The 25826-nt window shown below is 37.9% G+C and overlaps 1 protein-coding gene across 2 annotated transcripts in view; it reads right to left on the reverse strand.

Annotated features, from left to right (window-relative positions):
* Nucleotides 1-12030: 12030 nt before the first annotated feature.
* GMPS (guanine monophosphate synthase) overlaps nt 12031-25826 on the reverse strand; it is a 61280-nt gene continuing 47484 nt past the window's right edge. For both annotated transcript variants that reach the window (XM_026497342.3, XM_057316032.1), the window contains exons 12-16: nt 24354-24479; nt 18476-18591; nt 14867-14997; nt 13766-13938; nt 12031-12150 (exon numbers count right to left, since the gene is read on the reverse strand). In XM_026497342.3, coding sequence (XP_026353127.1) covers nt 12049-12150; nt 13766-13938; nt 14867-14997; nt 18476-18591; nt 24354-24479 — 648 coding nt within the window. In that variant the 3' untranslated portion in view covers nt 12031-12048. The remainder of the gene's footprint in view (nt 12151-13765; nt 13939-14866; nt 14998-18475; nt 18592-24353; nt 24480-25826) is intronic.

Below are 25826 nucleotides of genomic sequence, written 5' to 3' on the forward strand. Positions count from 1 at the left end.
ATAATTTCATTGCCTAAACTGCAAAAATGAACTAAGTTGTTTTTTCCCCCCTCGTTGTTCAATTTTTCAACATTTGTGGCCTGTGTAACTTCAGTTGTAAATGGCATAGTCTGGGGACTCCTCCTGTCTGGGCCAGTTCTTTTGGCTCCTAATGCCAAGCTCCTATCCACCACAGGAGTCATGAGTGGGATCTACCGCCCCCGTGCCCTGTACCCTTGTGCCACAAGTGACCACCTCTGAGCCTCCCGGGGAGAACAAAGACTGCTCCCGTTGTGTCTTGCCAGTGCTTAAAGGACCCAGAGTCCTGGGAGCAAGTGGACCTAGAGAGGACATTGCAGACAATTCCTTGGTAACTCCCTGTCTGCAGAAGCACACCAGGCAGCCACTGTGCAGCTCCTGTGGGAGCCTGCCTGACCAGCTAGACTGTCACAGCCCTAGGAGGACAGGAGGTAAGAGCAACAAAGCCCAGATGCCACGTGATACCACCCCTGACTTCTGTGGCAAGACATAGAGGGCCACTCATACCTTCCAGAAAGCTATTAAGAGCTACTCAGAACTGAGCCTGCCATCTCTTTCCCACCCCCCTCCCCCGGCTTCTGCCCCAGTACAGGATCCCCACATCCGTGCACCTCTTCTGTTCTCGCCTGACCACCTTCCCCTGCTTACTCATAACTGGACCTTGTACAGGGCCAACACAGTCTCTCAAAACCCAATGTTAATTCACCATAAGTTCCCGCACCTTTACGTAACTCATTCTTTCAGAATCCCCTACTTTATTTCTCAAGGTAGGAAATAATGATCAACTATCGAGGAGGAGCCCTTCATGCCAGGCGGTCTCAGGCCACTGGCCGGTCTTTGAACAGGCTGCCCAGCTCTGTTCCTGTCAGCTGTAGCCTTGTAGACAAAACCAGTCTACCGAAGCAGCAGAGGCTGCAGGCAGAACGGGCAATTAGTACACACGACCATTTGCTAAGAACTGTTATGTGTCAGCACTGCACCAGGTGCTGCATTGCAAACATCCTAGTCAGTCTTTACAACAATTACAAGCAGGTAGGCAATATTTGCATCTCATGACAAGGTTCAGAAAGATTAAGTAACTTGCCCACGATTGTATAGCTGGTAACTGATGATGCTGGAGAAACCACCTCCCTATGCCATGTTGCTTCTACTCTGCTGCTGAGCTGCCTGTCACCTACAAGCTACCTCTGACCTTCCTTAAACCCCTGTAAAAGTTTGGATGATGATGGTCCAGTTCCTCTTTTAAGCACAGATGATGGTAATTTATGAAAACTAAGAGCCTGCTGACCAAACTGCAATTAAAAACACATATAAAACATAGAACATAACACTAACCAAACATTTGCTGAGCACCTGCTATAGGCCAAGCCCCATGACAGGTGTCGGTGGGACACAAAAATCAAGGCCCATCGTCTCCCCTCACTAAGTTTACAACTGAGTATGGGAAATAAACAACTGCAAAGCAAAGCAGATGGAATAAATGCCATAATACAGATGTACATAATGTGCCACAGGAAAGAAGAGGAGAAAGCATGTGCCCTGACTTAAAAGAACCAAGGCAGGCTTCTAGAAGCGACATGAGCTAGGCGTCAAAGCACGAGCTGGCTTCATGTCATTTAATGGTCACACCAGCCTGGGTAGAGCACAACCTGGACACCCACATAGCAGCAGAAAGATGCAAGTCTGAGGAGTGGCTAGATGATAGTTTTAGAAGATAAAGCTGGAAAAATAAAGATGTGGTAGGTAAAGCAGCCAGGGTGTTATTCCCTGGACACAGAAGGTTATTGATGTATTTTGAACAAGTAAGGTGACCAGAATTTTCCATGAGTCCATGAACTGTGTTTTGAAATGGAGGTACTAGTTCAGAGAGAGAAGAATCGAAGGGTAGAGAAAAGCCCTCGGCTGCCACTGCAATAACACAGTCAGAGAGAGCAGAGGGCTGGACTGCGGTGGAAGCTGGGAATGGAAAGGAGCAGACTGAAGAGCCATCCTGGAAGGAGTCATTCAAGAGCAAACTGGATATAGATTAGATATAGATATAGATATAGATGTAGATATAGATATAGATATAGATATAGATATAGATATAGATATAGATATATAGATATATGGATATATGGATATATAGATATAGATACATATAGAAGGTCGGGTATGGTGAGCAGCCAGAGCAATCGAACAAGACATGACTTCCAGCTTTGGAGCCTGGTTCTCTGGAGTCCAGCACAGTGCTGGGCACAAAACAGGTGCTCAATCCATAGTTACTGCCATGAATGAATTCCTGTTTGCTGGGAGGATAGCAAATGTCAAGTTACACACACCTTCCTCTTACTAAATAAAGGCAGAATGTTTAAAGTAATTATGATGATGGATAATACATCTCTCTCGTTCCATTAAACTACAAAATAAATGCAGCCCATGGCTGCCTCACATTTGCCTGGCCGCTCAGCAGCTTCAGTACTCAAATATAAACCTCGTAAGATTAATACCATTATTATTCTGTGAGTAATGAACTAGTGTTCCCTGCTACACCAAAGCTGAAAAACAACACTGCAATCCTCAGACTTATCTAATCTTTTCTCAAACTCTTTTAGCTTTGTCAAAAAGAATACTTACAAGATGTCCAAAGAAGAGCTAAAGGGAAGAAGAGTTTCTAAGAGAAACCTGAACTGCAGTTGGCCGGTCTAACCATAAGCACCATGGAAACTGTTCAGAGCACCTGACGTCAAGACTACCACCCCACTTCTTTGAATTCTGTGGTTTTCTGCTTCCCACACAGGCAGGCCCTTAACCACCCAACCTCATTAAAAGAAAAGACTGAACAAATCCCTAGTAATTGCATGGTATTCTCCAAGCATTCATAGTTTAATTTACAAGTCAAACAGAATTTGTCACAAAACCAGCCTGCCTGCCTCAAGTTAAAATAATAATTTTTAAAAGCAACTGCACTTAGGGCTGTAGCACAAACAACTGAATCTACACACAGGTTAAAATTTAAGTAGTTTCCTGTTTGGTGATTTCAAGTATGAAAGTAGGGATAAGGCTAGGTTACCTGGCTGTGTCTAGTTTCTTCTCTCAGTGTCTGATGCTCGGAATTCTACTATTAGACATTTATTCCTTTGAAATAAGCCTTGTCCCCGTGCAGGTCTTTAAAAAGCATTCTATTTTTGTATTTTGTGAACCAGGCTCTAAGACTTCAAAGATGAGTAAATCACTGATCCTGCCTTCTGGAAGTTCATAGTCTGGTTGTAGACAATAAACATAAACAAGTAAAATGAAATAAGAAATTAAATAGTCATGGAATTCCTCAACAGGTAGTGGGAGCTTAGAAAAGGAGTACTCCATCCTACAGACATGAGGATGAACTAAGAAGTTTTTGTAAAAGAAACCCTCCCGAGTATCGAAAGCTGACTTAATGTTTGGAGAGTGGGGCATGAGGGCCTGGGGCTGGCACTCCAGGCAGGGAGGGGCAAAGGTAAGAAGTGGAACAGCAAGGGACATGGGGGACCCACAGGTGGGTCAGCCTGGCTACAGAAGGTGGTTAGGCCCGATTGATGGGCAAGAGTTAGGCTTGTGGATGGTGTCAGACAGACAGCAGGTCACTTGAGCCATATAAACAGCCTGGGTAAAATCTGTGTGACTGACTAGCTGACTACAGTGTAGCACAGAGAGGAGGAAGAGGGCAAAGGAAAAGGGCCAGCGTGACTCACAAGGTCGCTGGGCTACCACAGAGTGGAGCTTTTCTAGCCCTTCTGGCTTATCCAGCACACACCTCTAACCAGACACAACTCAATCCCTTGGCTGACTCATAGTCCTCCACAGTTTTGCACCAACTCTCCAGTTCTACCCTCCCAAACAACCCATGCTGGTCAAAGTTTACTCACTTGTGGCTCCTCCTAGCCTCCACATACCTGGCATAGTCCCTACTTTCTACCTCTCTGGAACCTACCATCCAGACTCCACTCCAGTCCAGGGTGTGACATAAAACACTTGAACGTCACATGAGCTTGAGATGCTTCTCAACATTTTATGGAAAGTACTACCTGAATATTGAATTCTGTAATTACTCATGTGCTGACTTATCACTTCTATTTTGTTCCAAACTTCTTTCCCCAACTATGAGATTGATAGAGGGGACAAATATCACATTATTGCATATACCATTCGAATCAGAACAGAATGAAAACTAGACATCCAATTTTTGTACTTCTCAAGTGTAAGGCTGGAGATTGGGAGACAGTTTTATTCCCTCTCTTCTTTAACATCAAGTGGCATAAATTTCATGAAGATGCATACATAGCCCTTGCGTAGTTAAAAGCAGGTTATCCCAATATCACCCCACCCTCACAATCTGGAGATCTGACATGGTGTGAACTTATCTGAATTGTCCCAGCTACTTGAGCAAAATGGGATTATTAAGCCCACATCATTTGTTTCATGTGCACTGCCATCTGTTTCAAATAACAGACTATGATTACACTAGCATTTTACAGATAAAGCATATTTTCATAATGTATTCACTTTTCCTACATTCTTTCACTTGATCCACCCAGGTAATATTATTCCTACATTAGAATTAACCATTGCCCAGGAGATGGCTGCCTTGCCCAAGGTAACACAGCTGTGTGGAGTCAGAAATATATCAAGTTTATTGAATTTCAGGCTGATGTTTTATCAGAATTAGGAAGAAATATTTCTAAAATAAATTCCCAAAATTACACCTAACAACACAACTAGGAATCTTATTCTATGTCATTAATACTCTAAGATTTCACAATAGATTCCTATACCCAAATCTCAGAAAATTTTTACATTTTCTGCAATTGTTCTCTTCTGAGATCTAGAGTAAAGAAGTCACAGAAAGGGGAAACTATATACAAGATAGCCATGTTCTTTCACTAAGCTTTAAATTCAGTTTATTCCCAAACTGATGTGATTAATATAAATTCCCCATCTTAACCAACCACATCTCTAAACTCTAAAAAACATTCAAGAGATGGCCATCACAGTCTACTTAACAAAATGATTTTTTTTAAAGTATGTGTGGTATGTGACTATATCCCCCCCCCTTGTTTTACAGAGAAATCAGTATAGTAACAAATGTGTAGATACCGTATTTGTCATGGTGTAAATCCAGTACATAAAAATATTCACTTCTACAGTATAAAGGGTCTATATCCTCATCGTAAAAAGTATAGGAAACCTTTGTACTAACAACTCTTACCAGACAAAGCAAACTCCAAAGTATACCTCGAACTTGGATCGAGGCAGATTCTACATATCATGTATACTTCATGTAACATATGACAAATCTTATTTCTCCACTCCTAAAAAAAAGATGTCGAGATTTTAAAATATCCCTATTTTTGCAAAATATTCTAACTCTTAACATCAAAACCAAGAAAGACAATCGATATAAAGGATACAAGTGTATTTTAGATGTATCCTTTGAAGTTGAGAAGGGAAAAAAAAATAAAAATAAAAATACTCAGACACAATGGTTCTCAGGCACTCCGAGCCACCACAGCAAACTCACGTACACACAAGATGAGCTGCTGGGTTGTGGCAGGTCGGTTTCAACACAGCATCATGCTCCATTCCTTTCAGTGATGTCGTATCTTTGCAAAGCTGAGTTTTCAGTGGCTGCTGTGATAAAAAGTACTGTGCAAACATCAGCTTGGAATAGAAAATGAAGATGGCAATGTTGAATGTATACCAAAGTTCAGTAAGTTGCACAGTCCCCAACAGATGTATACATCCCATTAGTAACTAATGCCAGTTATTCAAGAGTGAAATATATTCTTTCAAAGGATAATATTTTTTCAAGCGGCTACTATGTTGCTAGGGCATAAATATTGAAGTTGTTTGAACACTACCATAACTTTAAAAAATGGGACTATTAGATACTGTTGTGTTTTTTTTTTACAGCAACTCTAGACCAAAATAATATTAATGGAACTGTGAAAGGAGAAAGTTTGAAAAACTCTGCACTAAATTCACATCAGGTGCTTTAAGAGCCTGACAAGAAAAAAAAAATTTATTAAGACCTTTCAAAATGTTTCCTATTCAATGGTAAATTTTTCTTTAAGCAAAAATCTGAAAACAGGCTAAGAACGCAACATAAACATTAAATTATTTTTTAAATATTCCAAGATACTGCATTCACTTAAAAATCTCCAGGTACTTATTATCAACTTTGGGGTAATTTCAACATGTGCTATATGATTATTCAGTAATTAAGGAAAGGCACTATTTTAATTCTTGAATCTGAGTAGTAAGAAGACGTAGAGGGTGCCAGCTGTACTATTTCACTTTTGTGTTGCTTGAAAATTTTTAAGGAGATTCTTTAACACAAAAGGGTCATATATATATAATTCTTAGAACTTTATTCCCCAAAACTGTAATAGGCACTATAAACAATTTCAATTCATTATATCCTCATCACCCACACTGTAACAGAAGTTGCTTTTGAAAAGAATCAGAAGATGGAATTTTCTTGCACTTAGCTAAATATTTTTTAGTCTGTTGAAACTTTTTTCTTATTAAGAACAAGTACCAATCATCCTAATACAATTAGGTAAAGACACCTTGACAAAAGGCCCTCATGTTCTCCACTATTTAATGTAGCCACATTACGTAGGAATTTTTTAAAAGTGTTTTCTCCATGGTGTTAATTAAAAAAAAAAAAAAAAAAAGAACAACAACAACATGTGGACAGGTTAGGTATCGTCTAAAAAAACAGTAATGCACAATTATAAATGGAATAGCATTCTAAAATATGAAAAAGGGATTTAATTAAAATTTGACAATTTGGATAACAGTAAGGTTAAAGTGAGATTTTTGGCTGTGTTTCTTAGAATCTAATGTCTATAACTCGGAATAATTCACTAACAATCTAACAAAAAAAAAGGTAAGCTATGGTGTGAGATATACTATTTTTGATAATAGTATTTTTCTTAAAAGGTAGAATGACAGATTTTTGAGAGTTCAAGATAAAAACTCAGTAATATTTCTGTTTTGGGCCATGTTAAAACAGCAAAACCTTTATAGTTGAATCTTCAAAATACAGTTTTCTCAAATAGCAGAAGGTCGGACCAGGTCATTGATCTGTAAGAAATCATACCACAGCAATGTAGCTACCTGAAAGTAATTACTGAGTTCAGTTTCTGAACATGGTTGTTTCCTCTCATCATTATATTAGTGACTTAATACATTTACTTTGATGGGTTTGGTCAACTCTTACACTTCCAAACAAACAGGATCCAAATTTTCTATCAAATTAATAAAGATAATATATGTTTTAAGAAATTGAGGACAGAGTTAAATATAAATAAATGAGCAAGAAGTCAAATAAGTGTGCATGTGTACAGGACTTTAATTTTGGAAACACATACACACACCCTTTTAGCTATTCACTTAAAAAGCTACCCATTATTTTATTTCTACCATGTCCACTGTTACACTCTGGGCAAAACCCTGACACCCTTCCCTATATATTAAGAGAAATAGATTACATTTATTATCCAGAAACGTCTGACACTATATGCAATTTCTTATTTCCCATACGTTGATAATGTCTGTCCTCTTTGCTCTTCCTTCACTGACTTTCTCATGAACATTGGAGCTTAATGACAAGTTATAAAAGTCATCATTTCTTCCTTTATGAAGTATACTGAAAACAAAAGGCATAAGGTCATTTCATATTAATCTGGCAAAGCTACTTTATGCCAACATTACCACAACATACAAGATCTATCAGTGCACCATAAACCATTACATAGTGATTTCACAACTAGACTACTTATTCCAATTAACAAAATACTTCTTTATAAAAAAATCTGTTCAAAAGGAGGTTACATTCACTTCTTCATTTAATACCATAAGGCTGTAACAATGTCACAGTAGGTTCAAAGACAGAAAATTACTTACCTTCAAGATCTGTATTCTCCAAAGGCATTACTCCACTTGGATTACTTAAGGTTCAGGCTTCCTGAACAACTCAGAAGGTTTCGGAGCTACTGAACTTAGCATACCCAAGAAATAGCCAAACTCTCCCCAAAGTCTCACAATTTTGCTCATTAAGGAGCCCTTACCAAAGTCAAAAGATGCCATGGGATCCACGTGTGAACAAAGACACTAATGGGTAGGTCACTTAAAACGGAGCGGCTCAAAAAATTTTTCATTCAGGGAACTAAGGTTACAGGTAAGTACTCTAGCTAACAAATTACATCCAAATTACACAGCTCCAGAAGGATTTCTCAGCGCAGTAAGAGCTCAGTCTGTATCATGATCTAGCTAGAGTCAAATTCAGAGAGGTGGCTACAGCATAGGGCTGGGTTTCTCTTCCGTGACAAAAAGCAAAAGGAATAAGAAGAGGTTGAGAGACGCCCAGGTAGTTGTTGCACAGACCTCAACAGGAGTGACATTTAGGTCAGCCCTAAATATTACCAAACAGGCCCTTGGAGTGCCTGACCTACAATACAGTATACATAGAATCAATTCCAGTCTGGCCCCTAGTTCTGAAGTAATTTAGCTAGGATATCTTCAGCAAGACATTATCTGTGGCCTTCTCTTACCATTTCTCTTATAGACTTGACTAAGATTTTAAGCCATAACTAGACAGGCCAGGTATATTCCTAATATTTTTTTGAAGCGGAGAGATTTAAAACTATCAATAATTGGGCCCTGCCAAGATTCTAATTTAACTGATTAGATTGTGGGGTCTAGAAATTATACAGACTCAATTCCTCAAGTAGTCCTAATAGGCATCCAGGGTTTAGAACCACTGACAAAAGGTCAGAGTTGGGTAGAATACCTGGGCCTCTTCACTATAGAAGACTAAGTTTGAGAGCTGGCATTTTGGCACTCTTTGCAGGGGCATTCCAAATCTCTTCACTTGTCATTGAACGAAATGGTCAGCAATATAGGAGCCAAGGAGACCACCATTACTGTTGTCAAAGCCCTGCAGTGATTTTAAAAAAACAAACAAACAAACATGGATACCCTGGTTCCCTCTATCACCTGCATGGCTAAACTACCTCAATAAGAATAAGGCGGGGGGGGGGGCTGCTTTCCAAGGATAGAAACATCCAGCTTATATTCAGTTCTCTATTACCTTCTGATTGGGGCAATGAAAGGAACACCCATCGGGGTAATAGCTAAGGTATGAAGGTCCTTACCACATTCCAATGAAAATTCAGGAAACAGTAGGAGAGAGGAAGAGGGTATGGAGAGTAGTGGAGAGGGATAATTCAAAAAAAAAAAACAAAAACGGGTATAACACTAGGCATGACAGAAACTAACTACTCTTATCGTAAATAAGAAGATGACTCATATTTTGGAAATATATTTATTCCTGATGGGTCAATTATACAAGGAGAACTTCCCGTTAAGCCTTGCCCTGAGAGGCCTTAGGGCAGTGAGGAAAAAACTTTTATGATGCTTGTTTGGCTACATGCAGGCAACGACCTGAGGATGAAGGGGCAGCAAAAGACGGAAAAAAAGTATAACCCATCTCCCAGATACACCCAAAGACCTACCTTCAGAAATTATGCCAGACTATGTTATTTCTAAAACAGCTGATGATTATAGATGGCACCATTAAGATGAAACTGGGTACTTGAAAATTCCTCTGTGCTTGCCAATTTGGGGAGTGAATGATCCTTTGCCCTGCCTACCTACTCCTAATCGGTATGAAGAAACAAAATATATTCAATTTGATGGGAATGCAGTCATAATCTACTAAGGATTATATTTAATTCTGAATTTCATTAGGTAACCATTACTAAGCTGAGCTTGTTTCCTTAATGTAAAATGGACTATAATCTTAACTTTTCTCAGCTGCTTGGATGACACGCTGTGAAGATACAGAGTAGTGCTGGACGGCACAAAGCAAAACGTGGTTTGCAAAGGAAGAGGGGGTTCAAATTCTACACAATTTCTAAATTCCAAAAAAAATTAACTTTTTTTTTTTTTACTATATCATGTCAGGATGTGTTTTGGAGAGACCATTTTTTTCCAGTATTAAGGATTATAAAAAGAGCTTAGCAGACAAAGATCAGGAAAATATCAGGTTAAGAAAGTTTAACAATTTTTCACATCAAAATTTCTCAGAGCTTTGGATATAATGTACACCATGACTTTCCAAGACAGAAGGACAAGTGAACAGCACTTTCCCAACCTCCATGACCATCTAACCCTTTTGACAAGGATCAGCTCAGTGGAGCAGTGTTCCACAGAACATACATTAGAAATAGAAAACACCCTCACTCTATATTCTTCCTAGTTTCCTATTTGCTCAAATACAAAATCGCAAGAAACTTCTCCTAGAAGAGGAATTTTTTTCACATCAATGTAAATATTTGTAAGCCTTTTAGAGGTTGTCTATTCCAGCTCGAAGATAACATGACTCCAAATCTGTTACGGCCAGATCACTTACATATCCTCTTTCCAAAAGGCCAGTACGAATACCTCATCATCAGGACAGACAGTGAACCCTTCAAGTTCCACAGAAGTCAAATACTCCTTTGTTTTGGGTACAGATATCTGTTGCAACAGATGGAAGTTCTTCCCTTGCTGGCCTGGCAATACAGTTTTTTTGTCCTCTGGGACAGCCAGGATAAAAAGTAGACTTCAGCCATGAGTAATTTTACTGTTTACCTAATAATACTGAATCCCAAACAAAATTTTGTACCTGATTAATACAAAAGATCTTGAAAATAAGAGGCAGCAATCTGAGATGGGTTTGGCATGAGAGAAACATGACACCGGAAACTAATCTGCTATAGATAGATTACATCTCAATTAAAAAAAAAAAAAAAAAAAAGGACGAAAAACTCATTAATGTTCTTAAAGAGTAACAACAGCTAAACTATCATGAAATGATTGTAGAATTTAAGTCTACTACTATTTTTATAGTGCTTCTACAAATGTTATAAAGGACCTGGTAGATACCAGTGGCAATGGCAAGGAGTCCTATACAAGTTCTTGAATCTTACAAATGATAGAGGATTACAAGGTGTGGCAATATCTTGCATGGACCAAGACTGGTCACAGTCTTCTGAGCAGTGGGTGATAAACCCGCCTATAGATTACATCTAACAGTTCATTTTACAACTCTTTACTAGACAGTCTAAGCTGCGGGCACGTATAATGGTTTCAGCAGTCTCACAGCTGGTCTTCTGACCAAATGCAATCAAAAAGCTGATTTTATGTTACACCAAAGACCACCTCTTCTGGGGAAGAGAACAGAAACTTCCTCGCAAGGCTATGGGAGCCAGCAACAAAGCGGGGGGGGGGAGGGGGGTAAAGCAGGATAAAACTCCTCACTAATGAACAGGTTGGCAGTGAACACCATGGCATCTCTGTGGAACAGAATCTGAAAACGTTTTAAACCAAGACCATTCGTAGCTTCCTTCTCCCATGGTGTGATGTTATAAAATTCTAAGTACTTCAATGAATTTCTGGTGTTTTCCATCTTAAGGGAGCTCACATTTGATAGCCCCAGGTCCTGCAAAAGGGGCTGGAACAGCCCAGCTACACCTTATCTGATATGTTCACCCCTCACCCCCACCTTTGGAGGAGTAAGCTACTTACACAAGCAAATTCAGATTCTCTGAAAGACATACATATTAAGTCACACTGGCAAATAATGGGTATTTTCTAACAGCTCTTAGAAACTGGCAATGGGATAGAAGCCTATTACTACCCCCAAATTCACCCACCTTCATACATCTTCATTGACAGGAGACATTAACAGCAAGTGAGTTTATACATAAAGAACAAGTGAGGCGAAGGCTAAAGCAGTGCCAGTCTGTCTGAGTGTAGGCAATGGTGCTTTGATCATACCCGTACAAACGCTTCAGTCCCTTTTAGTTATCCCCAACTCAGCTCGTAAGCAGATTTTTGCTGGCGAGAACTCAGATGTGACGCAGCCGCTCCAGTAACTCTTTTCACAGTACCGCATGTCAATACTGGGAATGGTTTCTAATCAATTTAAACTGAACACAATACTTTAATAGAACAAGTTTATTACTCCCACTCGGTAGTTCCTGGGGGCTTTGATGTTAAGTCATACATAATTCGAGAAATACCAGGAATCTTCTTAATCTCAGTGACCATCTTTAACACCACCTGTTATAAAACAAAGATCATAAATAGAAGAGCCAGGATCCAGCACATGTCCAACAGACCTAGAAGGCTTGCATTTACAATTAAAATGTGATCTATTTTTATTATTGTCTTCTATGTGTATGGTATGGTCTCTGATTAATTTTATGTAGTGAACCTAATTTCCTTCTATAGATTTAAGCGAATTAACTCAGTACTACTCAAAGTGTAGTCTGCAAACAGTTGCCAGTCTGAAATTATGTTTGTTACTTGTCCATAACAAGTGTTTAGAAATGTATAGCAATCTGAAATTGCTGTGACATCCAAGCATGTGATTTTATGTATTAAAAGCCAATGCTTCACATATAGTCTGTGGCTGAAATATATAAGTCTGAGGCCCGCACAGTGGCACAGAATGCACCGTACTAACAACCACTACCAAATGTACAAGAGGAGAATAAGGCCTGGTCACTTGAATGGACAGAGATTTGGCAAATTTGAGACTAAGGGGAAACAAACTCTAAACCACAGTCCCAACCTAGCTATCCAGCTATAACCAGAGCCTTGCATTAGAGTATAGAGCAGAGGTCCACCTAATAAAGTCTCACTTTGATTTTCATTTGCTACTATGCAAATAGCTGCTCTGGAATACTCCAGGGGAGACAGAACGGGAGAGGGAGGTGGTGATCAAAAATAGCTGGTAGTAGAGGCACCTGGGTGGCTCAGTCGGTTAAGCATCTGCCTTCAGCTCAGGTCATGACCCCAGGGTCCTGGGATGGAGCCCTATATTGGGCTCCCTGTTCAGTGGGGAGTCTGCTTCTTCCTCTACCCCTTCCCCCATTCATGCTCTCTCTCACTCTTCTCTCTCTCAAATAAATAAATAAAATCTTTAAAAAAAAGAGTTGGTAGTAGGCAGAGCATTAAGCAATTCATGGGTATCTAAGCCACCATGGTATCAAATCTCATCCATTTTTCTAATAAACTCTTCTTCACTACTACCAGGGTTTTCTCCTTTACTTGGAAAATACTATTTATAAAGTAGAGGTTGGCAAGATTAGACAGAATTATAGATTAGAGGTGGTTACTTTCCACATAGTAATCAGACATCTGGAAGGATTATAATAAATTGAAGGTTTTTTCTAAAAAACTACAGTACATTATTTTTTTTTAATTTAAATTCAATTAGCCAAGTTATAGTACATCATTAGTTTCTGACATAATGTTCCATCATTCATTTGAGTATAACACCCAGTGCTTTATTTAATCAATTATGTGGAGATTAAAAAAAATAATAAAAGCCTAGGGGTGCCTGGGTGGCTCAGCTGGTTGAGCATCTGACTCTCGATTTTGGCTCAGGTCAGGATCTCAGGGTCATAGGATGTAGCCCTGACTCGAGTCCCCCCACCCCCCGACACCCCTTTCAGGCTCTGTGCTCGGCGGGGAGTCTGCTTCTCTCCCCATCCTTCTGCCCCCCTGTGCACGCATGCACACGTGCTATCTTTAAAAAAAAAAAAAAAGCCTATCTTACAAACAGAAAACCAACCCCAGAAATATCAGTTTTGTCATAGCCTATTCCATTCACCATATTATAAAATGTATGAGATATTAAAAATGTACATGAGAAAAATATATAAGTTACCTCTACGGGGATTTCATTGCCAGGTGTTGCAGGTATACCAGTCATGAAATCACTAGTAATAAAGGTTCGAATAACCACAGATCTCTGGCATGAAGGCTGCTTCTGAAGTGGGTCCCGATCAAAATGCAATGGTGTCAAAATCACTGGCATCTGGCTAATTTTCCCAGCATATCCTAGAAAAAGGAAGTAAACATGCAGAACCAATTACCACACCATGGAAAAAGCACTCTAACCCAGTTCCATTAAATCCTCCTAGATAGTATCTCAAATCACATACATAAACGTACCAGTTAAGACTGTCATGATGCATTGTTTTCAACTACTGTCATATCTGTAAGTAAACTCAATTGCAAATACAAACAACAGAATTTGATGATTGCAGCGATGTTACAGTGAAGCGATATATTTAAGTCCACTCTTGTTACTCAAGGTAGTTATGGTCTATACTGCAAACACTGAATCAGCAAGCTGTCAACCACTGTCCCCACAGGAAATACAGAGATTCCTGCAAGCCATTTTCATTAGCCAATCAATACATAACCTTGTTTTACGTATGCTTCTGTTTAAAGACACTTTATTATTTATTTTGGATTCGTTAGCATTGAACTCATAGCCAACAGCACTATAATTCACACACGAATAAAGCTTATCTAACCCATGATTTTCTCCATAAGGCACATGACAGCCTTCCTGTGCTCAGAAACCCAGACAGCACCTCAGCACTATGCCTGGGGGACATTTCAAACAGTAAAATCAGAAACAAAAAACACACGAATGCAAAAAATACGGTACTAAATAGACTACAAAAAGGACACTTGTTTACAGTAAGAGTGAGCAAAAAGAGTATCGCCTTGTATAACCTCAGCTGGGAACAATGGGAGTCAGGCAACTCCGATTTTTTGCCTATATGTACATATCCACAAACGACCATGAAGGTGAAAAATTTTGTATGGCAGGCAGTATCATAGAACAATCCATAGAAATGAATAATAAAAATAAAAACATCTAAAAATTCAAACTTGCATCCTCCTAACTAGAAATCGTAATGCCACATTTCCAAATTCTAGTTAGAGCATGTAGTAATAAACAAAATGAGCTTACCAGACTCCCTGAGAATGTTATGGGCCTCAAAGTCAGCTTGGCGTAAAGTACTGAGCACCCCTGTTGTTAAGAAAGTGGGAGTAACATCCGTAGGAGGTTCTTTAACTGGTGGGCCAAATATATAGACAACTCTAGAAGGGGAGGAGGTGAAAATTACAGAAAAATGACATTTTAGTAGAAGAAGCAAAAAACATAGAATATCATTCTTTCTATTTATTCTGAGGCCCTCTCTCACCCACTTCAAATCACCACATGGGTAGAACAGGATATAAGATTATATAGGGGCGCTTGAGTGGCTCAGTCAGCTAAGCATCGGACTTTGGCTGAGGTTATGATCTCGGGGTCCTGGGATCGAGCTCTGCATCAGGCTCCATGCTAAATGGGGCGTCTGCTTGTCCCTCTACTTCTCCCTCTGCCCTTACCCCCACTCATACTCTGATTCTCTCTCAAATAAAATCTTAAAAAAAAGAGAAAAAAGATTACATACCTTTTTTTGAAAGGGAGAAAGAGACCATGCACACGTGGGGAGGGGAGGGACAGAGGGAGAGAATCGTAAGCAGGCTCCACACCCAGTGAAAAATTCGACACAGGGCTCAATCTCACAACCCTGAGATAATGACCTGAACCAAAATCAAGAATCAGATACTTAACTGACTGGGCCACCCAGGTGCCCCAGGATAAGAAGCTATGTTCTATGTCCTTCCTGAAAGTGTATTCTTTGGAATAACAGTATCTCAGAATGTACAAAGATATATGGGATTATCACAATCCTCTTTTCATATAAGGTACTGGATTGATGGGTATCCCCCAAACTTCATGTCCATCTAGAATCTATACATGAAAATAGGGTCTTTGCAGATGTAATCAAGTTAAGATAAGGTCATAATGGATTGGGGTAGGCATTAATTAATCTTTGAAGGTGTCCTTCTAAGAAGAGGAAAATTTGGAAACAGACAAAACAGAGAGAGGGCCGTGTAAAGATGGCAACAGATACTGGAGTTACACTGTCATAAGCCAAAGACTACCAGTAAACGCCAGAAACTAGGAAGAGTCAAAGAAGGATCTGACCCCCAGAGCCTTATGCCATAGACAGCATGGCCCTGCTAACACCCCGACTTCAGACTTCTAGCCTCTAGAACTGAGAGACAATAAATTTGTTTTAAGGCTCCTGGTTTGTGAAAATTTGTTATAGTACCCCTAAAAAATAAATACACACAAGCCTGGGGAAACACTGAAGTTGAACAAAAAAATAGGTTGTTTTATGCCAGAACTTCAGAAACTATATGTTAATATGCACTAGAAACCTCCAAGATAAGGCTACGGGGCATTTCCCAAACTTATTTGACTACTCAATTTTTTTTTTTCACTTTGGAAAACATTGATTTCAAAGAAAGATTCTCATTTCCCCATTACTAAAAATGTTACCAAAACAGAACTTGGTGTCCTACTATTTGGTCCTAAAAGGAATAACTCACTACTTCTTTAAGTAAACATCTGTTTGAAAGATAGGAAGATACACTGCAGGTGTTAATAAAAGTAACTTTAATAAAAGAACACAGCTTGAGGAAATTCGGATCAGATAATTCCAACTCAAGAGGAATCCTACCACCGGTTGGGGGGATCTGTTCCACAACCTTTACCCAGAAAACAAGAGGCAGTCAGGATATAGATATGAATGCATCCTAGCTTTCCTGACTTGGGACTCCAGCCAGCACACAACTGTCCCCTTTCCCCAGCCTTATTTGTCTTAACTAAAGAAAATACATCTCTCTTGGCAACTTCCATGGTGAAGTTTAATTATTTTTTTTCTTTTTTCTTAATGGAATAAAAACATACAGAAGAAAAGAGCATCAGATCAAAACCACACTACCACCAACTAATTCATTGCCTCCTCCCAAACATAATATATAGCAAGTTTTTGTCCCATGTATCAAATGCCACACTTCCACTAAACAATACAGTCCCTAGAGTTCATAAATGATCCTTCAAGGAAAAAGCAACTAGGAAAAAGAATGCCATGAACTTGCTCTTTCTTATTTCTTACAAACAAGAGTGTTCATAGAATGCACAGGAATAAGTAGTCTGTCACATTGCACAGAACAGTAAAACTGGAGCAGACACTCTCCATACAAAGATTCCACAATGCAAATTAGGAAAAAATTAGGCAAAAATAGAAAAAAATGTTTTTGTTTAAATTCCAACTCCCAAAACAGACCCTGGCAAAGAAATCTAAAATTCACCAAGACTCTTAAAGGCTTGCTAGGTTCATATTTTTAAATCTATTTTTTTGTTTGTTGGTTGTTAGACTTCATTATTTTGCAGGGAGGAGGGATGTTTGGGAAAGGAGGGAGGAAAACAAAGGAGGGAGGAAAACAGACGAGGGAAAAAGAAAACCGGCAAAGAAACCAGCATATAAAAGGAAGAGAAAGTTTAAACAAGGATGAGGGACCGGTGGCAAAAGAAAAACAGAGAGAGAGAGAGCAAACTGTAAGAATGTTGTGAAATGAAAAACAGAAGCAGTTGAGTCAAACTTAGGGAAAGGGAATGTTCTCTATGACCTAAGAAGTTTATTTAGACATTAAGCATTCTCTAGAAGATAGATTATGAACCATTACTTTAACCATGGCAATTATCTCCATTCGAAATAGGTAATTACAAATTAACCATTATTAATTAAAAATTCACTCTTTTCAGTGTACTGACAGTGCCTCTCTATCTGCAGGCCTTAGATTCAACACAGTAAAAAGCCTCTTAGTGGGCATGTTCCCACCAGTTAAAAACTGGCTTCCCTCTGACTCCTTGTCTCAAAGGACACACTATACACACCCTGCTGGGCGAACACCAATAGGTAGGTTCCTAATTCCTGCAACAAACCTGAGTTAACTGAAACCTCAAGTAATCTTTTTGGTTGTGAATTGCTTAATACTCTTAATACTCATGAAGAAAATAAAAGACAGTAGACAATGGTGAAACTAGAACATCTAATTAGCAATCTGGTATGAGATTCTTTGAACTCTATATGGGACAGTGCAATGGAGCATTACACATAGATAATAAATCAGCTGTTGATATATCCAACGTTAGAAATTACCATGCAAGTGAAAAAAAACTAGATCTGAAAAAAAAATAAATTCAAAATAAATTCTACATGTAGTTGTTTTAATGATATCTGTCATATGCCTATTTCTTTTCTTTGATCTCCCCTGGGATTACCAAATTAACCAAGTCTCTATTGTTAATCCTATAACCCATACATATTCCTTCCAGTAGAAGAAATCCTGGAAGGAAAGATATTACCATAAAACCAACAGCTAGCATAAGCTCCTAATTTGGAAGACAGGTTTTAGAAGTGCCTTTAATATTTAATACTTAATTTTTTAAAATCCTTCCTATTTTTTGTTTAAACAAGAGCAAAAAGTCTTTTAATAAGCAGATGATTGCACTGTGACAAAGGAATAAAACACAAGCTATTATTAAGTATCTGCTCAACTATTACCTACGTGCATACCTGTATCTATACTTTGAGTCTTTTGGTCTCTCAATAGTGGGAAGACCTTAAAAAACACATCCTTCCGTTTCACCTCACAACTTATCCCCTGCAGAACATACCTGTTAATGTTGTGACACATGCGAGGTATAAGTCTAGCCAGGAAAATAAGAGATTCCCAGTCAGGCTCATCTTTACTGGAGATTCCACACACGTAACTGTAGGAACGACAGTCACCCTGAAAATAAAAATACATAATTTTTAATGGTTTTCTAGAAGCCAAAAGATGGACTGGAAAATATGTCATGCATGGTAACACCATCAACAATTTTTTTGTTTTTTTTTTAAACAAAAACATGTTTGAATAAAAGTTATACAACTATTTCTCTAATGATATAAACCCTAAATTAAAATCCCATATTAAAATCTACCTAACTCAGTTCAGACATAAAGTGTCGTGGAAATTTTAAAAATTTATTCAACCCATGCCAAAGGCCCACTGAGATTTCATTCCAAGTAGCTGCCCAAATGTACACAGGCAGCACACCTAATTTGGCAGACAAGATCTGCCCATGTTTTACCTCAACATAATAAAGGCTATATATGAAAAACCCACAGCTAGCATCATGCTCAATGCTGAAAAACTGACAGCTTTTCCTCTAAGAGCAGGAACAAGACAAGGATGTCCTCTCCTGCCACTTCTATTCAATGTAGTACTGGAAGCCCTGACTACAGCAATCAGAGAAGAAAAAAAAAATAAGAGGTATCAATAGTGGTAAAGAAGTTAAGCTGTCACTATTTGAAGACAACATGATGTTACACATGGGAAATCCTACAGACTCCACCAAAAACTACTAGCAGTAATAAATGAATTCAGTAAAATTGCAGGATACAAAATTAATACCCAGAAATCAGTAGCATTTCTATACACTGACAATGAAATAGCAGAAAGAGAAATTAAGAAAATAATACCATTCACAATTGTACAAGAAGAATTACATACCTAGGGACAAACTTAACCAAGAAGTGAAAGACCTGTAACTCTGAGAACTATAAAACGCTGGTGAAAGAAACTGAAGAGGACACAAACAAATGGAAAGATATTCCATGCTCATGGATTAGAAGAATTAAATTGCTAAAATCCCCATACTACCCAAACAATCTACACATTCAATGCAATCCATATCAAAATACCAACATTTTTCACAGAACTAGAGTAATACTAAAATCTGTATGGAACCACAAAAGACCCTGGACAGCCAAAGCAATCTTGCGAAAGAACAAAACTAAGGTATTATTCCAGATTTCAAGATAAACTACAAGGACACAGTAATCAAAACAGTATAAAAATAAAACAAAACAAAACCAGTATGCTACTGGCACAAAAACAGACACATATATCAGTGGAAAAGAATAGAGAGGCCAGAAGTAAACCCACACTTATATGATCAATTAATCTATGACGAGGCAAGAATATACAATGGGGAAAAATAGTCCTTTCAATAAATGGTACTAGGAAAGCTGGATAGCTACATGTAAAAGAATAAAACTGGACCACTTTCTAACACCATTCACAAAAATAAACTCAAAACGAATTAAAGATCTAAATGTGAGACCTGAAACCACAAAAATCCTAGAAGAGAAAACAGGCAATTTCTTTGCTATCAGCCATAGTAAACATTTTTCTAGAAATGTCTGACGCAAAGGAAACAAAAGGGAAAATAAACTATTGGGACTACATTGAAATAAAAAGTTTTTGCACAGTGAAGAAAACCACTGGCAAAACCAAAAGGCAACCTAGTGAATGGGAGAAGACATTTGCAAACGATATAGCCAATAAGGGGTTAATATCTAAAATATGTAAAGAACTCACACAACACCAAAAAAAACCCAAACAATCCATATCAATAGATATTTTTTCAAAGAAGACCTACAGATGGTCAAAAGACTCATGAAAAGATGCTCAGCATCACTAATCATCAGGGAAATGCAAATCAAAAGCACAACGAGATATCCCCCATACCTGTTAGAATGGTTAGTATCAAAAAGACAAATGAGTGTTGGCAAGAACGTGGAGAAAAAAGAACCTGTGTGTACTCTTGGTGGGAATGTACAGCCACTGTGGAAAACAGTTTCTCAAAAAATTAGGGGCGCCTGGGTGGCACAGCGGTTAAGCGTCTGCCTTCGGCTCAGGGCGTGATCCCAGCGTTATGGGATCGAGCCCCACATCAGGCTCCTCCGCTATGAGCCTGCTTCTTCCTCTCCCACTCCCCCTGCTTGTGTTCCCTCTCTCGCTGGCTGTCTCTATCTCTGTCAAATAAATAAATAAAATCTTTAAAAAAAAATTAAAAATAGAAATGCCATATGATTCAATAATTTTGTAATTTTACTAATGGATATTTACCCAATGAAAATGAAAACATTAAGTTGAAAAGATACATGCACCTCTATATTTACTGCAGCATTATTTACAATAACCAAGATATGGAAGAAACTTAAGTGTCCATCAAGAGATGAATGGATAAGGAAGATGTGGTATGCACACACGTACACAGAGAGAATATTATGCAGCCATAAAAAAGGATGAGGTTTTTTTGTTTTTTGGGTTTTTTTTTTTTTTTTTTTTTTTTGCCATTTGCAAAACATGGATAGACCTAGAGGATATTATGCTAAGTGAAGTAAGTCTGGCTGAAAAAGACAAACACTATATGATTTCACTCATATATGAAACCTAAAAACCCAATAAACAGCTAAATCAGACCTATGAATACAGGAATAAACTGATGATTATCAGAGGAAAGGAGCGTGGGAGGATAGGCAAAATGGGTGAAGGGGGAGAGATACAAGCTCCCAGTTACAAGATGACTAAGTCATAGGAATAAAAGCCACAACATAGGGAATACAGTCGATGATATTATAATAGGGATATATGGTGACAGCTACACTTGTGGTAACAAGCATAGAATAACATATAGAGAAGCTCAATCACTATGTTGTACACCTGAAAATAACATAACATTGTGTGTCAACTATACTCACACACACACAAAACTATTAAAATGAAAAAAGATCTACCCATGTTTATTAGCTGGATATTCTTAAGTATTCTTTTTTTTTTTTTTTTTTTAAAGATTTTATTTATTTATTTGACAGAGAGAGAGACAGCCAGCGAGAGAGGGAACACAAAGCAGGGGGAGTGGGAGAGGAAGAAGCAGGCTCATAGCAGAGGAGCCTGATGTGGGGCTCGATCCCATAACGCCGGGATCACGCCCTGAGCCGAAGGCAGACGCTTAACAGCTGTGCCACCCAGGCGCCCCTTCTTAAGTATTCTTAAGTTAGAGGTAAAAATAATTTCATAAACATTTACTATAAATTTCTTTAAAAATGAACCACTGAAAGTTAACTTAAAAATAAATGAATAGGGGCGCCTGGGTGGCACAGCGTTGAAGCGTCTGCCTTCGGCTCAGGGCGTGATCCCGGCGTTATGGGATCGAGCCCCACATCAGGCTCCTCCGCTAGGAGCCTGCTTCTTCCTCTCCCACTCCCCCTGCTTGTGTTCCCTCTCTCGCTGGCTGTCTCTATTTCTGTCAAATAAATAAATAAAATCTTTTAAAAATAAATGAATAAAACATAATATTGATTCCCTTTTCTTTGTCCTTTTTTTTTTTTTTTTAAAGACTTATGTATTTGAGAGAAAGAGCACGAGCGGGAGGGGCAGGAGGAGAGAGAATCTCAAGCAGACTCCTCGCCGAGTGCAGTGCCTGACACAGGGCTCGATCTCGACCCAGAGATCATGACCTGAGCTGAAACCAAGAGTAGGGTACTTAACCAACTGTTCCGCCCAGAGGCCCCTCCTCTGTCCTTTTAACCCAAGTGATTAGCTTTAAAAATGAATGAATGAATAAATAAATAAATAAATAAATAAATAAAGTTAAACTAAGATAAGCAATTTAAAAAGATTCATTAGCTAACTACCTACCAGTCACGATACTGAGAATATGAGAATTTAGACTATATGAATGCTAATTTGATAGTATTTATCAAAGTTTAAAGTGTACATGTTCTTAATTCAGGACATGATCTTACAGAGTAGCATGACTAACAGCTTGAAGAATTAAGATATTACTTGCTGAAATGCCTATACTAGTGAAAAACTGAAACAGTTTAAATGTCCACTGGTAGGGGAATGATTAAACTATGGTATAACCATACATGGAATACAAGGCAGTAGTTAAGAATAATCTACTGGTAATGGCATACAAAGATAAGAAATTTGTGATGTCAAGTTTAAAGGAAAACGACGATAATGCACATCTATAATTCCTTTTACTTTCTTTTTAAAATTAATGTTTCTGGAAGGACACATACAACCCAACTGGAGAATAGGCAGAGGGAAAATTACTCTAAAGGTACTGAGGTTTTGCTTTTTTTTTTTTTTTTTTTTACAAGTATGGTTTATTTTGGGATTTAGAAAATAAACTTCATTGCTATACTAACCATGAATTATAATTTTTTTCTGGGCTTCCAAGGGTCTCACCTTCAAAAGCATAAACAACTAGAATAAAGTAAGATATCTAACAACAAAAGAAACTTTTATTTTGATGGTAGAAGTAGTGGAACCTGAAATAAACTTCATTTTTATAGAAGTCATTCATCTAACAAACTGCCTCAAACATCTACTCATCTAACATTATTATCTATAATAATTATCTAAAAAGGGAAATGGGGAACTGATCCAATTCAACTTCCTGCCTGGCAGGAGTTAGTATAGAGTTGGAAGTTCTCTGTAAGAGATCTACTTAGGACTGGAAAAACTTACAAATCAAATAACTTATCTGTTCTATTTTTATATAGTAGGGTAATATGTGCCTAAAAGTATCATAGCATAAATTTCAAAAGCAATCTGTGTATGATGAGATAACCAAACACTACTGAAAGAAAAGTATTTCTACAATTCCAGAAAGGGTGATTTTAATAGTAATTTAAAAAGAATATACATGGCTTTCACATATGGCCTTTAAAAGGGGGGGGGGGAAGAGGGAACAAGTTCAAAATAACTGGACCTTTCATTTCCATGAACTAAAATACTTTAAAGGCAACAATGAATTTTTATTATCTCATTTACAGACAGAGCTACATGGATTCAAGAGATGGAGGAATTTAAACTGATGACTCAACTTCATGTATTTAGGAAAAAGAATATACTAAGTCTCAGATGAATAATCTCTAAAACAGAGTTAATTTCTTTCCACACATAAGGAAGGCCCAATAACTGGCATTCATACCATTTTGAGTTGAATTACTGACACCTTTTCTAGCTTTCATTTAACTAAAAACCCTAACAGAATAGAAACTTTCCTCTTCCCTACCCTCCCAAGCTTTTCCCTAGAAACTCACTTGAGGATCATATAAAGGAGAATTTAATATAATCTATTTATAAATAACATTTTAAAACTGAAAACTGTATTATCCTTACATACTTTTACAATTAGAACAATAAATTAAAAAATGTTAGTTGTACATGATCACAGCTAAGAGACAACATGTTGACGAGGCAGACAGCACTGGTTTAAGGAATACACAAGCTGAGAGCAAGACCTAAATAGTGTAACATGTTCATCTGGGGGCCTTCTTGCACTTAAGACTTCTAAAGTCACGGTACATTTTCACACCAAGAGGCAGACATGAGGATATGACTTCCTGATACCTGTCCTTCAAGGCAGAAGCAAGCAAGTCAACCCTATAGCAAACCATTGTTTGAATATTTACTTTTGGTTAAATGACAGATGTTCCCAAACTATAAAATCTCAGCCTGAATATTTAGTTCCTATAACCTTATTCACTCCATAAGCACTCTATAAAGTACCGCCTTTTTACATTTCTAAATTTGGTGTATATACTTTCATATTTCATTTATCTAAGTCATTCCTATTTCAGTATTAGCAGAAAGATTAAACTGCAAAAAGTTATGCCACAGATCAATGAATTCACACAACTCACCTGCACACCTACAGTTTTAATTGGCAGAAGGAAGGCATTCAATGAATGCAAACTTGTAATTTGCATCAGCTTCTCCTGGTCTTCTTCCGTTGTACAAGCTTTGACTCTTTGTAATAGTGTATGCGGCTGAGAAAACCAAACAGACATTTCTTAAGGTTTCAAGAAATAAGGTATTCTTTTGGTATCTATTACTGTCTTATGTATCTATCCTTACTGGTTTACAGCAATAGTTCCTATTTGATATTTTTCTTTGACTTGTGTGTGCTGTGCAATACATCAGAATTTCACTCCTGAGGGCCAGGGATATGAGAAGTTAAGTATCAGGATAAGAAACACAACTTATATTTGTGTACTTCGGGGATTTAATCCTGTCACCATCAAGGGACATACCTCACATGAGGTAAACCTTTTTCTTATAACAAAACTTCTTACCATAAAGTCACTTTTGTTTAAAATTAATAGATCTCCACCAACTTTTTTTTGGTGTATTTCCCTAGTCTATGCTCTTCCATTCTTTTACTTTCATTCTTTCTATCCTTAGGTAAACAGACTATAATTAGATTTTACTTCTCAATCCAGTTTGACAATCTATGTCATAACTAGAGATGTTAGTCCTTTTAATTAACTGTCGGTTAATAATATGGTTGAATTTCATTCTACCATTTTATTCAGCAGTTTCTATTTGTTCCAGTTTTTAGGTTTCTTTCTCTTTTCTTACATTTTTCTAAACTATTTCTCCTAGTTCATTTATTTCTCTTCTACTGGTTTTGAAGTTAAACCCTGTATTTTTCTTCTTTTAGTAGTTCCCCTAAGTGTTAACACGGATACTTAACAGAAGAGAATCAATCTCTCTGTCCTCCTGGCAAACAATACAAGCATCTTCGCTTTAACTCCAATCAATTTCCTGTGGCTTATATGCTATTTTAACTGTATATTGTTATAATATTTTTAAACAAACAAAAATTAGAGATTATTTTATTATACAGCCCATGTTTGTTTCAGGCTGAGAGCCACTGCCTTCAGTTCCTTAAGTATTTGACTGTTGGTAGTCAATTCTGTTTATCTAAAAATGTCATTTGCCCTAGTTCTTAGAAGACAGGTCATCTGCTCACTATTCACAATTATTTTCTCATGTAATCTTCTTGTTTTTACTGTGCTTTCAGTATAATAGTCTTTCCTGGATAAACAATCTTTCTTCTGTAGCTGTTTTGTCTTTGGCAGTCTGCAGTTTTGGTAGGTATGCCTACTAGGTGTCATTTATTTTTCCATTATCCTAAATCAGATGTGTTAACATTTCCTGAATCTGAGGCATGGTGTCTTCACCAGTGTGGACGAATTCAAATATTTTTATCTATTATCTCCTCCTGGACATACGTTAAAATTGACCTTTTCATTCTATTTTAACCTCGTCTCTATATATTTTTTCTTTGATGCTTTGTTCTGATTTCTGGAAAATTTCTTAACATCTCTCCT

Source organism: Ursus arctos, unplaced genomic scaffold, assembly GCF_023065955.2.
Source record: "Ursus arctos isolate Adak ecotype North America unplaced genomic scaffold, UrsArc2.0 scaffold_20, whole genome shotgun sequence".
NCBI lineage: Eukaryota > Metazoa > Chordata > Mammalia > Carnivora > Ursidae > Ursus > Ursus arctos.